The sequence below is a fragment of the Rhinopithecus roxellana genome, chromosome 7 (assembly GCF_007565055.1).
Source record: "Rhinopithecus roxellana isolate Shanxi Qingling chromosome 7, ASM756505v1, whole genome shotgun sequence".
Classification (NCBI taxonomy): Eukaryota; Metazoa; Chordata; class Mammalia; order Primates; family Cercopithecidae; genus Rhinopithecus; species Rhinopithecus roxellana.
In genome coordinates this window covers 138,258,963-138,272,987 of record NC_044555.1, presented here as the reverse complement: position 1 = coordinate 138,272,987, position 14,025 = coordinate 138,258,963, and the positions used below count along the sequence as shown (strand labels likewise).

The 14,025-nt window shown below is 42.2% G+C and overlaps 1 protein-coding gene across 1 annotated transcript; it reads left to right on the top strand.

Annotated features, from left to right (window-relative positions):
- Positions 1-1,691: 1,691 nt before the first annotated feature.
- On the top strand, positions 1,692-2,065 carry LOC104663159 (melanoma-associated antigen 5). The gene is given in 2 exon segments (XM_030934326.1): positions 1,692-1,836; positions 1,839-2,065. Coding segments are annotated over 2 exon segments (372 nt in total).
- The last annotated feature ends 11,960 nt before the right edge of the window (positions 2,066-14,025 follow it).

Here is a 14,025-nt window from a genome sequence, read left to right as displayed (position 1 = left end):
TCCACATCCAGGACTGAAGGAGGGAAGGGGCTTAGTATCATGAGCAGGACCTCAGGGGAGTCTCTGCTCCTCAGGAGGGCCCAAGCCCTGCTGGGAGTAGAGGGAGGCCTCAGAGGACGCAGGTCCTCAGGATAGGGGGTCCACTCCCCCCCATCTGAGACTGAGGCACCTCCTCTTTCGTCCTTGGGTATCAGAGAGATGGAGACTCAGGTCAACAGAGGGTGGGGCCCAACCCTGCCAGGGTCAAGGAGAGGAAGAAGAGGGAGGACTCAGCGTACCTTGGAGTCCAGATCAATGGGGACCTTGGCCCTGGGAGGTCCAGTACACAGTGGCCACCTGTAGCCCATGCTTGCCGCACCTTCTGGGTGACAGAGAGGAGAGGGCTGTGGTCAGAGCAATGGTAACTCAGGTCAACAGAGGGAGTAGTCCCAGGATCCGCAGGCCCCAGTGTGTGCCCCATTCATGAAGATTGGGGATACCTCGGCTCAGAAAGAAGGGACCCCACAGAGTCTGACTATCTCCTGATTTTTGCTCAGAGGGGACCAGATCAGGGATGGCCCTATGTGCTAACCTCATTTGTGCCACAGGAAAGAAGTTGAGGAGCCCTCAGGGAGATGGGGTCTTGCAGTAAAGGGGAGCTATCTGCTCATCTCAGGGAGTTTCAGGTTGAAGAATGGCAGGCCCCATCAGGATGAAGAGTAACCCACAGGAGGCCGTAGGAACACTTACCCCAGAACATACCTGAACACCCCATGTGGGGGTGACAGGATGTGACTCCATCTCATTCCTGTTTTCAGATCTCAGGGAGGTGAGGAACTTGTTCTCAGAGGGTGACTCAGGTCAACACAGGGGCCACCATCTGGCCGATAGACAGAGTGGTCCCAGGATCTGTCAGTAGTTCTGGTGTGGATTCCAATGGATTTCAGCATCTCTTGCTGTCCTTCCCAGGAGGACCTGGCACGGTGTGGCCAGATGTGAGTCTCCTTATGTCCTGTTCCCTATCAGGGATGTGAGCTCTTAATCTGAGTTTCTCAGGCCAGCAAAAGGGTTGGATCCAGGCCTTGCCAGGAGAAGGGTAAGGGCCCTGCATGAGCACAGAGGGGACCATCCACCACAAGAGGGTGGAGACCTCACAGATTCCAGCTTGCCCTCCTGTTAGCACTGGGGTCCTGAGGCTGTGCTTGCAGTCTGCACCCTGAGGGCCCATGCATTCCTCTTCCAGGAGCTTCGGGAAACAGACACTGAGGCCTTGGTCTGAGGCAGGGCCCTCCGGTCACAGAGCAGAGGAGATGCAGATGTCTAGTGCCAGCAATGAATGTTTGCCCTGAATGCACACTAATGGTTCCCACCGCCCCAGAACCCATGGGCCTCACCCTCTCTACCGTCAGTCCTGCAGAATCAGCCTCTGCTTGCTTGTGTACCCTGAGATGTCCTCTCACTTTTTCCTTCAGGTTCTCAGGGGAAAGGCTGACCAGGATCACCAGGAGGCTCCAGAGGATCTCCAGGAGGTCCCAGAGGATCCCCAGGAGGCCCTAGAGAAGCACCAAAGGAGAAGATCTGTAAGTAAACCTTTGTTAGAGTCTCCAAGGTTCAGTTCTCAGCTGAGGCTCTCACATGCTCCCTCTCTCTCCAGGCCAGTGGGTATCCATTGCCCAGCTCCTGCCCACACTCCTGCCCTGACCAGAGTCATCATGTCTCTTGAACAGAAGAGTCAGCACTGCAAGCCTGAGGAAGGCCTTGAGGTCCAAGAAGAGGCCCTGGGCCTGGTGAGTGCGCAGGCTGCCGCTACTGAAGAGCAGGAGGCTGCGTTCTCCTCCTCTCCTCTGGTCCCAGGCACCCTGGGGAGGTGCCTGCTGCTGGGTCACCAGGTCCTCTCCAGAGTCCTCAGAGAGCCTCTGCCTTCCCCACTGCCATTGATTTCACTCTATGGAGGTAATCCATTAAGGGCTCCAGCAACCAAGAAGAGGAGGGGCCAAGTACCTTTCCTGACCTGGAGTCCGTGTTCTGAGCAGCACTCAGTAAGAAGGTGACTGACTTGATTCATTTTCTGCTTCTCAAGTATTGAGTCAAGGAGCCAGTCACAAAGGCAGAAATGCTGGAGAGTGTCATCAAAAATTACAAGCACTACTTTCCTGTGATCTTCGGCAAAGCCTCCGAGTCCTTGCAGCTGGTCTTTGGTATTGATGTGAAGGAAGTGGAACCCACCAGCAACACCTACACCCTTGTCACCTGCCTGGGACTCCTATGATGGCCTGGTGGTTGATAATAATCAGATCATACCCAAGACGGGCCTCCTGATAATCGTCCTGGGCATGATCGCAATGGAGGGCAAATGCGTCCCTGAGGAGAAAATCTGGGAGGAGCTGAGTGTGATGAAGGCGTACGTTGGGAGGGAGCACAGTGTCTGTGGGAAGCCCAGGAAGCTGCTCACCCAAGATTTGGTGCAGGAAAACTACCTGGAGTACCGGCAGGTGCCCGGCAGTGATCCCGTATGCTATGAGATACTCTGGGGTCCAAGGGCGCTTGCTGAAACCAGCTACTTGAAAGTCCTGGAGCATGTGGTCAGGGTCAATGCAAGAGTTCGCATTTCCTACCCATCCCTGCGTGAAGCAGCTTTGAGAGAGGAGGGAGAGGGAGCCTGAACATGAGTTGCAACCAGGGTCAGTGGGAGGGGGGCTGGGCCAGTGCATCTTCCAGGGCTCCGTCCAGTAGTTTCCCCTGCCTTATGTGACATGAGGCCCATTCTTCACTCTTTGAAGAGAGCAGTCAGCATTCTTAGTAGTGGGCTTCTGTTCTATTGGGTGACTTTGAGATTTATCTTTGTTTCCTTTTGGAATTATTCAAATATTCCTTTTAATGGATGGTTGAATGAACTTCAGCATTCAAATTTGTGAATGACAGTAGTCACACACAGTGCTGTTTACATATTTTAGGAGTAAGAGTCTTGTTTTTTATTCAGATTGGGAAATGCATTCTATTTTGTGAATTGGGACATAGTAACAGCAGTGGAGTAAGTATTCATTTAGAAATGTAAATGAGTTAGCAGTAAAATTGACGAGGCAAAGAAATTTAAAAATATTTAATTCTTGCCTTATACTCAGTCTACTCTGTAAATTCTTTTTTTAAAAAAATGCATACCTGGATTTCCTTGGCCTTTGAGAATGTAAGATAAATTAAATCTGAATAAATAATTCTCCTTGTTCACTGGCTCATTTCATCTCTATGCACTGAGCATTTGCTCTGTGGAAGGCCCTGGGTTAATAGTGGGGATGCTAAGGTAAGCCAGACTCACCCCTACCCATAGGGTAGTAAAGTCTAGGAGCAGCAGTCATATAATTAAGGTGGCGAAATGCCATCTAAGATGTAGAAAAAAAGTAAGAGGGGGTGAGGGTGTGGTGCTCCAGGTGAGCGTGGTCCAGGTGTAAATGCCTTGTGTGGGGCCTTTTGGGCTTTGGGAAACTGCAGTTTCTTCGGAGGGAGCTGATTCTAATGAATTGGAGGGGTCCAGGGCCAGATTCCCAGAGGGTGTGAGAAAAGCTCATAATGGAAAACTGAACAGTTCTTTTATGATGGTGGATGAACAGAGAAGAGTGGAGTAGGAATGGAAAGTGTCTTGTGCTTTAGTCCCAGTGTTGTTGAACACAGTACAAGAGCTAGGTGATGAACACTTATCATCTGAAAACGTTTCCTGAGAGAGAAGCATAAATCTCCCTGGAAAGGAGACCCAGAAGCCACTGGCCAGGTACTTTTCTGCCTGACTGGGAGAACTAGAGCTGACTCTATTAAAAATGAATTCTAGTTAGATTATCTCAAGTGCAGTTTGACCAGTTGTAAGCAAGGTGGTGACAAAATGAATGAAAATAGTTATTTGCATGGAAAAGCATCTGGGAGCGAGGGAAGGAGTTGGTCTCTGACTCAAAATCTAGGAGCTTTGAGCTGGGTCTGGCTGCAGAAAATTCCCGCATACCCAAATTTTGAAGTACATTTTCTAAGAGGTAACCACTTACTAGATTTTATGGATGGAACTTCATTTTTTTGTCTAGTTATTCCATGTCCTATTGAGCTGTATGTTCTCTGATAATTCTTGGAAAAGAAAGACAACAGCAAAATCCCAGAGTCCTAGGGCCTGGGGTCAAATAATATTGGAAATAACAGGCATCTGCCCCTCTTTAAACTTCTAATTTACACTAGCCCCTGAGCCAGGTGTTTCATCTACATTGCATACACTCCAACTGTCCTACTAGACAGGGCTTATCAAATCTGCTTACAGATGAAGAATCAAGGCTCACGGGGCTTGTGAATTGGAGCATAATAACGGTATTTCTTGGGTATTTCCCAGGATCACGTGGCTAGTAAGGAACAGGACTGGAACCAGACCCCTGGTCTGAATTCCTTTAGAGCCCACACAGCTCCCACTCCCCGAAGCCCGAGGCTGACCTCCTGACTGGTACTTCATTTCTCTTTTCAGCACTGCACCATGTCGCTCAGGTGACAAAAAAGAAGGACCTTGAGCACAAGATACTAAAAGCAGACCCGGAGGTGACAATGAGAATCAAACACCATTTAGGACTGGTGTATGCTGGGTTCCTCAAGACCTGACTGCCCAGATGTGGTCATTTCTGTCTAGTCCCAGCACTTTCCAGAATTAAAGCACATTTCCCCTGGTCACTTCCATATTATTTGTCTGACTCTGGAACCTGGCCTGCTGAGCAGCTTGTCATTGGTCCCCACAGAACAGCCTAGAATCACCTGCTTTCTTCCTGACAGGGAGCATTTATTCTCCCTGTAGAAGTCCTCTGGTTGTCCCATCTGTCACTCAGGAAGCCATGTGATATCAACAACCATTTTGATACAAAAATTCACATGGGACAGTGACTTTTGGACATCTGGATACCACTCTGGTTATCTTTGACACAGTCTCCAAGTGTTTTCCTAAGGGGTTGAGTAGGGTCTCACTTGCCATATTATCTCTTAGTTCTTGGGATATCCCCCTGAAGTTGCACGAAGTTTGGAACCACCTTGATACTTGAAATCGGACTTTTACAGGGTGTTTTATTTGGAATTCACCTCTGAACACATGCACAGATGAATGGTCAAAAACCAAAGCTTCCCTCATGAATATTAGGTGAGGAAACACTTTGGAAATCCCAGTGGAACAAACGTCTACTTACTAAGGCTAAATTCCTAAATCTCTGGAGTCCCCCAGGAAGTGAAACTTAATTTCTTGGAATACATGCCAGCTCTCATGAAAAAGGAATAATTAAGCAGTCTTCTACTGCCTCTTGTCTGTTTAATTGCTCCACGGAAAAATACTGACTTTCAGTGTGCCTAGAGGCACCTGACAGGTGTTCAAGCATGTGCAGAGTAGCAGAAACTCACAAGTTATGATTTCGATCAGGAATCAAATGGAGGAAAAAATTCTCAGCCTACTTAGTGGGAGCTAAATGATAAGAACTTATGAAAACAGAGAAGGAAATAACAGACACTGGGGTCTACTTGAGTGGGGAGGGTGAGAGGAGGGAAAGAAGCAGAAAAGATAACTATTCTGTGCTGGGCTTAATACCTGGATGGTAAAATCTGTATAACAAATCTGTGTCACGTGTTTACTTATATAATAAACCTTCACACGTACCTCCAAACCTAAAATAAAAGTTAAAAAAATTAAGGGTATTGCAAAGATAAGCCTTCCTGCTGAGAATTTCAAGATTCTTGGACAGTTGTGATCCTATATTAGAAAGCATCTGTGACATACTAGATCCTTGAACAAGTTGGAAAACTTCAAGGCAAATTTGGCCTTCTTAGAAACTCCTTCTAGAAACGAGATGGATTGTGTAACACCAAATTATAATAGTTGCTTTTTATTGAGCACTTACTATGTAACAGTTTATGGGGGAAGCTATATTACTTACCCACATCTTGTCTTTCTCTCCTGTCTGGACACATGGGAACAGTAAAGTCCACTTGCAGTTAGGAAGAGTAGTGTGACAACCCCTTACCACTGAAACATGAGCAGAAGCATTGTTTGTCACATCCAGGAATGTGAGAGTGACTGTGCCACTTTCCGCTTTCTCCCTCCTTTCAATGGCAAGACTGGCAGCTTCATCTTGAGATGATGGAATCACAAAGTGGAAGTAGCATGGATCCCTGGGTCACGTGAGAGTGTAGAGCCCCTGGCAAACTGTATCACAACTTATGTATGCATAAAATAAACTTGTATCATGACAATCAAATTTCAGCATTTGTCTGATGCATCAGCTAGCAATTACTTTAACTACCATAGCTACCATTTCTGCTGTTAAGTATAAATATTTTGTATTTCAAAGGTAGTAGTTTGCATATTGTTATTGCAAAAATTATAGAAATTTATATAATTCACAATTTTCCCCTTTACAAAACTCCTCCACAGTTTATCCCCCTCCTTAGAGGTCACAACAATTAACAATCTGGTGTGTATTATTTTAAAACTGACTCTAGGCTATTAATTGACAGGTAAGCTATAACAATGTATTGCTTTTATTTAATACACAAGAGTGATAACGTACATATTGATCTGCCACTAGCCTTTGTCACTTCATAAAATGGATATGGGATCTTTCCACAACAGTGTATATATAGATCTCGCTTTTGAAACTAATTTCTATAATTCTAAAGTAGGCATGCACCATAATTAATTAAACTCTTTCTTCCTAATGGACACCAGTTGTTTCCCATTTGCTGTATGATGAATAGAATAGAATCAACATCTTTGAATATGAATTATTGGGCAAACATTAATGTTTTCTTATAAGAAATATATTAACATGGATGTTGGGTGAAAATGAAAAGGGTATAAATAGTTTAACATTTTATAAATATTTCTGAAATTTCATTGCAAAAATGCTGTACCAATTCACATTCTCATAAAAATAAAAAATGATTTGAAATTATGAAATGTGGACAGGCGATTTCTCCTCTGCTTTCAGAAAGATTTGGTCAGAATGAACAGGAGCCTGGGAAGGAGAGCAGGCAGGAGACCCTCAGCCCGTGAGAGGCATTGGGAGGATCCAGGGGGAGAGCAATTGCCAGAGTCCATGAGAGAGACCACATGTGAAACCAGGACCACAGAGCTTCAGGCAGGCTGGCACTCAGCACTCTGAAACCAGAGTTCAGCCTGGTAGGGGCAGGGACCTGAGGGAGAGAAGGGGGAAGGTAGGAGGGAGAAGAGGACAATGAACAAGAATAGGTTTGGGAAATCCAGGGACCATCATTCCCAGCTGGAAGGGGCCACGTGATCTGAATGGGCAGGCTTGTTGGCTGAATGCACCAGTGGGGTGCGGGACACTGCACCCTCCCTCAGAATAACCTTCCTTCTGTCAGGAAGAGTATGGCTGGCTCCCTGCATCATTCTGGGTGAGCTCCCTCTCTTGACCACTCCAATGTTCTTCTGCATCCTTGCCAGTGTCCCAGGGCTGAGTGCTGTCTTCATGACTACTGTGGACTGGTGTTTTATCCCTGTGGACCCTCCATAGAGACTGGGCTATATGAGTGGGTTACTGACTGATGACCAACAGCCAAGATGGGCCAGGAACACCATGGACTCCAGTGGCTTCTAAGATCTTGGCACACAAGGGGGCAGATGTCTTGGGACTGTGATCGCTGCCCTATGTTTCAACCATATACTGTCTAGGGTAGAGGGCTGGTCCAAGGTCTGGACACAGGAAGGTTGGGTGGAACCCCCGTGGAAATGGCACCCTTCATTGTTAAGCTGACACGGACGTGTGGGGTCCAATGCAGGAAGTATCATGCACCATCCTGTTGGGAGCGTCCTCATCTCCACGTCGGTGTTTGGCCCTGGGGAGGAGGTGTCCACAGTGACACCTCAGCTGTAATTTCCATGAGAACTGTGAACTCAAGTGAGTACAGGTAAGGGAACTGTGGGTTTCTTCATGGAGGCAGGAGGCCCAGGTGGGGCAGAATCCAATATTTGAATCAGTGAATTCCCATGCCTAGTAATTTCATTCATTCATTAGTTCATGCATGCGTTCATTTATCCGGCAAATATTTATTGAACATATGCTGAGGGCATACTAACTACAAAACAAAAGAAAGTGGCTAGGCCCTTAATTTGTTCTGTGAAGGGTGTGGGGCAGATGGTGAGGTGGAAGGACATGAGCATTTTAGGAAGTGAGGGACTGGGAACTGATGGAGAGAATCTCTATTGATCTGATTTCTAGATGATGCTGTGCCCTTAGTTGAGAGTGACAGTGGAGGAGGAAAAGTTGGTGATGATTTGATGAGGAAGAGTGTGGAGGATGGGGTCTGTGTGTATTATGTAGTCGGATAGGTGCTGTAGCCTGTCCATGTGGAGCTGTCGCATGAGCAGTAGGAAAATGGATCTGTCTATCTGGATAGGTGTCAGGGCTGGACATTAGGTTTGGCTGCATCAGTAGAAGTATTTTGAGGCTATGGGTCAAGGTAAAATCAAGTGATTATTGTGTAGATACTGGCTTACATGCTACACGATGCCATTCTGTCTCTTGAAAACACATTTATTTAGTAATTAAAATTACACTAAGCTTAATGAAGAAAGGAAGTGTATAGGAGGCTTGAAAGGGAGGAAGACCACTTCCAAAAATCCAAATAGAGAGTGTTTCCTATATATGTGTGTATACATTTGTGTATATATATATTTTTGTATATATACATATATACAAAGATATATATATATCTTTACGTATACATGTATGTATATGTACAAATATATGTATATATTTATGTATATAAACATGTATATTTGTATAAACAAATACATATGTGTAAATACATTTGTGTGAAGATATATAGTTGCATATATATTTGAGGTGGCTCGTGTTGTATATAGATTTATATATCATCCATTTTCAGTGTCGTCTCTGTTACATCATGCTACTTTTAGTGCTCTTGGCATCTGTTGTCCAAGATTAAGTATATAACTACTAATACCCAGACACTTATCTCCTCTAACGTAGTGTGCTGTTTTTGGCAGCTGGCTGCTCTATAGTAACTAAATGAAGATTATGACAAACAGAGCAAGGGGAAATAAGCAATCCCAGGTCACAGTACCTGGGGGTCAGTACTTCATGATGCATTCTGTATCTGGTTGGTGGAAAGTGGTTTTCAAAATTTTAGATGTGGAAACTCTTATTCCAATGGAAACCTTCCACAAAACTCCAGTCCATGAACATGGGAAGACAGAGCAGTGTGGATGAAGTGAGGACTCTAATCCCATAGCCCTGTCCACCCAGCACCTTTTCTTCCCTCAGAGTATTGGGCCACCCTGACACCCCTGAGTACTACTGGGGCAGCTCTGTGCAAAATGCCCTTCCTCAGACATGGACTTTCTCATGCCCTCCAACAGGCATCTGTCTGTGTGGATGTCATTTTCTCTACTGCACAGAATCTCAACTTTGTTGCCAGGCACTGCCAAAAACTTGTGACCTTCCAAACTCTCCATTCTCTGTATATGCTACAATTCCATTTCTGATTTCCCAAGCTCCTCACTGTCTCCCCACACCCCATGCACTGACCTAAACACATATGGACACACATTGTCCTCCTGCTCACCTGTGTATTCTTTATTCTCAGCATGGAACTCACTCCCCTCTCTCCAACTCACCGTTCCCCTTTGGAATTTGCATAGGCTCTTCATTCCTGTTGACCCCAATCCCTGTCTTCACCTTCATTCCTAGCCCTGCTTCAAACTCTCTGGGAAAGGGGTCCCTAGTACTGCCTTTACCTTGTTACCTATCAGCACCAAATAACGTGATAGGCATTTTCACTTTTTTTGAAAGTATTCTTAGATCACATGAAAGCACCCTGAGCAGAAAAGGAGAGCTTGGTACATTTTTCTTTTGTATGTTGCCTCTGCTCCCCCAATACAGTACACAATCCCCTTGACTGATATTCAGATTGCCTAATCTCAACTAAAATCTATTAAAGAGGTATAGCTCAATTCTCTTTCAGGACAAAATGTGAAGTGATGCCTATGAGTTCCTTATTTAGCAGAGAAGGGTAATTTGGGTACGGAGTTCACAGCATCCCCTCCAGTCACACTGCATTCACACTTTAAATGAAGAGTGGCACTTAAATGTCTGGCATATGTAGGCCCACCTGGTTACGGTGCTAGGGCCTTGAGTACAAAAAGGAAGACAGCTGGCCATACCCATTGGAATTCAGAGTAGTCAAACACATGAAAACCAACCGTTTATTTCCATTTCTCCCCTCTTAGCCTTTTGTCTACTATTGGCACACATTTTATTCCTACATATGTTATATACTTCATCATACAGTATCATTATTTTTACTTTAAATAGTCAACTATTTCTTAAAGATGTGTACATAATATGGAGATTATATTTACCCATGATGTTGCAATTCCTGATGCAATTCGTTCTTTTATTTAGATCCAGATTATCTGGTATCATTTTTCAGTCTGCCTGGAAGACTTCCTTTAACATTTCTTTTAAACATCTTTTAATGTTTCTTGTAGTGCCTATCTGGTGGTGATTAATTATTTAAGGTTTTTCATTTCAGAAAAGCCTTTCTTTCACCTGTTTTGCTAGATATTTTCACAGTGTATAGATTTCTAGGTTAACAGTTTTGTTTTGGTTTCACTACTTTAAAGATGTTACTCCACACTCATCTTGGTTTAATTGTTTTTTATTTCTATTTTTGAATTTAATATTTGTTTTCTAAAATTTTTAATTATTTTTGTAGAGATGGAGTCCTGTTCTGCTGCCTATGCTGGTCTTGAACTCCTGACCTGAAGTGATCTTCCTACTTCAGCTTCCGAAATGGCTGATATTATAGGAACGAGCCACTGTGTCCAATTGGTTTCATTGTTTTTGACAAGAAATCTACTCTTATCCTTATTTTTGTTCCTCTGCAGCTAAAGTGTCTTTTTTCTCTTGATACTGTTAAGATTTTCTCTTTATCATTGGTTTTAAGTAATTGAAATTTCAAGAGACTTGGTATAGTTTTTTTCCATATTTCTTGTTCTTGAAATTTTTTTAGCTTTTTGGATTTGTGGGTTTAGAGTTTTCATCAAAATTGAAGCTTTTTCATGCATTATTTTACCAAAAATTTTTTTCTGTTCCCTCATTTTTCTGTGCTTTAGTCTCCATATATACGTACATTAGGCCACTTGAAATTGCCCCACAACTCACTAATGCTCTATTCATTTTTTTCATTTATTTTTCTCTCTATCTGTTTCATTCTGGAAAGTTTTACTGCTATATCTTCAAATTCATCAATCCTTTCTTCTTACATGTCCAATCTACCATTAATCCAAATCAGTGTATTTTTTTCAAATCGTACATTGCAGCTTCCACATTTCAAAGTTTATTTAGGGTCTTTTTTATATCTTCTACATTAATATGTTTAACGTTTTCTCTTATTTTTTGGACATATGAATTATATATACATATAATCAATATATAGTTATATATAATATATAAAATTATATATAATTATAATTATATTATATATATTACTCTTTTGATGGTCTTGTCTACTAACTTAATCATCTGTCTCTTTTCTAGTTCAAATTTAATTTATTTTTCTCCTTATTTTTGATCCTACTTTTCTGTTTCTTTCAAGACCTGACAATTTGGCATTGGATGTCAGACACTGTGAATTTTACCTTGTTGAATGCTGGGTATTTTTGTGTTTCTATAAATAAATAAATAATATTCTTGAGCTTTGCTGTGAAACTCAGCTACATTTATTGGAAAGAAAAGGATTGTTCTACATCTTGTCTTTGAACTTTGTTTAAGTGAGATAAGATCAGTGTTTAGTCTATGGTCAATGTCGCACTTCTAAAGCAAAATTATTTTATATACTCTAATCAATGCCCCATGAATTGTGAGATTTTCCATTCTGACTAATGGTAGCAGAAATAATTCCCAGACCTGCACGATCTTTAGAGATTTATTTTTGTGAAACTCTTTCCTTTCTAGAATTTTGTCCTACAGGCACTATTCATCTTGGCATGCCTATACTCTCAGCTCCATGTTCTTAATTCAAAGAGACAATCAGGATCCCCTTCTGTGCACTGTGATCTACAATGTCTCTTTAGGCGGTAAGCTTGTGCAATCATAGGGCTCAGCTCACTTGTTTTTTATCTCCCAGCGAACACTGTCTTCTTTGCCTAATGTCTGGTAAATTGAAAATCTGTTTCACCTATTTTGCCTGGTTTTTAGTTGCTTCAGATGAGTTTATAAATTAGGTACCTGTTCCTCCATCTTGGCCAGAATCAGGAGTCGTATACCACAAATTAAGAACCTAAATGATCTTTGCATGACAAATGCCCTAGCATATCAACTTCCTCAAATAAAAGCCAGATCGAAAGACTATGGAATGCATGTACATATCAAAGAGACATACCTACACACATCTGGGAGTATATACAGTAAAATATTAACCATAGCTTTCTCCTGCTTATGGAAATATAAGTGTTTTTATTCTCTTATTTATGTTTTCAATATTTCTAACACCTTTGAAGTGCATATGAATTACCAGTATAATAAAATATTGTAAATATTTTAAAATGTGGTTTAGATTACCAAAAATAAACACATATTCTCTAGATGGTTTGTTTGAAATATTGATAGGCTTTTTGATGAATTTTATTCAGCCTCTGGCATGCTTGCTGCTCATGTAATGGTAGAAAAACAAAAAGACTTTGAAATCCAGTTAGTAAACTATGCGTGGTCATCTAACCTATCTCAGACTTTCAAATACAATTGCTCACAGGTAATAATCTATCTTGTTTTTAAAATATTTTCTCTAGAAAAAGTAATAACTTTTATTTTTAAAAGGAAAATTATATTTATATTTAAGCCATATTCCCAATGACATGATTGAATTCAATATTTATAGGAAGGACTGTATGCAGGTAATAGTGGCAGAAGGAATTGTTGTAATAACTTTCATTTTTATAATGTTGTTTATGTCTTTTGTCAAAAGTTTGTCTGTTTATATGTCTCTTGTAACAACTTATGATAATGTTTTAAAAAATGCATCTCTCAGTCATTAATGTCGGTAATTGCTAGTCACTATTGAATATGTACTTTTTAAAGCACTGACATTCATAAAAAGGATGCAATATTTTCATAACAATAATCTGTGTTTTCTTTAATGTCTTTGAAACACATCACTTCTTATGTTTATATGTTTATCTTTCTCACACAAAAGACATGGCATGAAAAGAACAGTAATTCACCATTTTGTAACAAAGGCCAAAATTGACAAATGGGATCTAGTTAAACCAAAGGGCTTCTGCACAGCAAAAAAACAAAACAAAACAAACAAACAAACAAAAAAACTATCATGAGAGTAAACAGACGACCTACAGAATGGGAGAACAGTTTTACAGTCTATCCACCTGACAAAGGTCCACTATACAGAGACTACAAGGAACTTAAACAAATTTACAAGAAAAAAAAAGAACAACCCCATTAAAAAGTGGGCAAAGTAGACCTGGCTCAGTGGCTCACGCCTGTAATCCCAGCATTTTGGGAGGCCGAGGGGGGTGGATCATGAGGTCAGGAGATCAAGACCATTCCAGCTAACACAGTGAAACCCCATCTCTACTAAAAACATACACAAAAAAACTAGCTGGGCGAGGTGGCGGGCGCCTGTAGTCCCAGCTACTCAGGAGGCTGAGGCAGGAGAACGGCGTAACCCGGGAGGCGGAGCTTGCAGTGAGCCGAGATTGCCCACTCCAGCCTGGGCGACAGAGCAAGACTCCGTCTCAAAAAAAAAAAAAAACAAACAAACAACAAAAAAAAAAAAAAAAGCGGGAGAGGGCAAAGTACATGAACAGAGATTTCTGAAAAGAAGATACTCGTGTGGCCAACAAACATTTTTAAAAACTCACCATCACAGATCGTTAGAGAAATGCAGATCAAAACCACACTGAGATACCATCTCACACCAGTCGGAACTGCTACTATTAAAAAGTCAAGAAACAACAAATACTGGCGAGGTTGCAGAGAAAAAGGAACA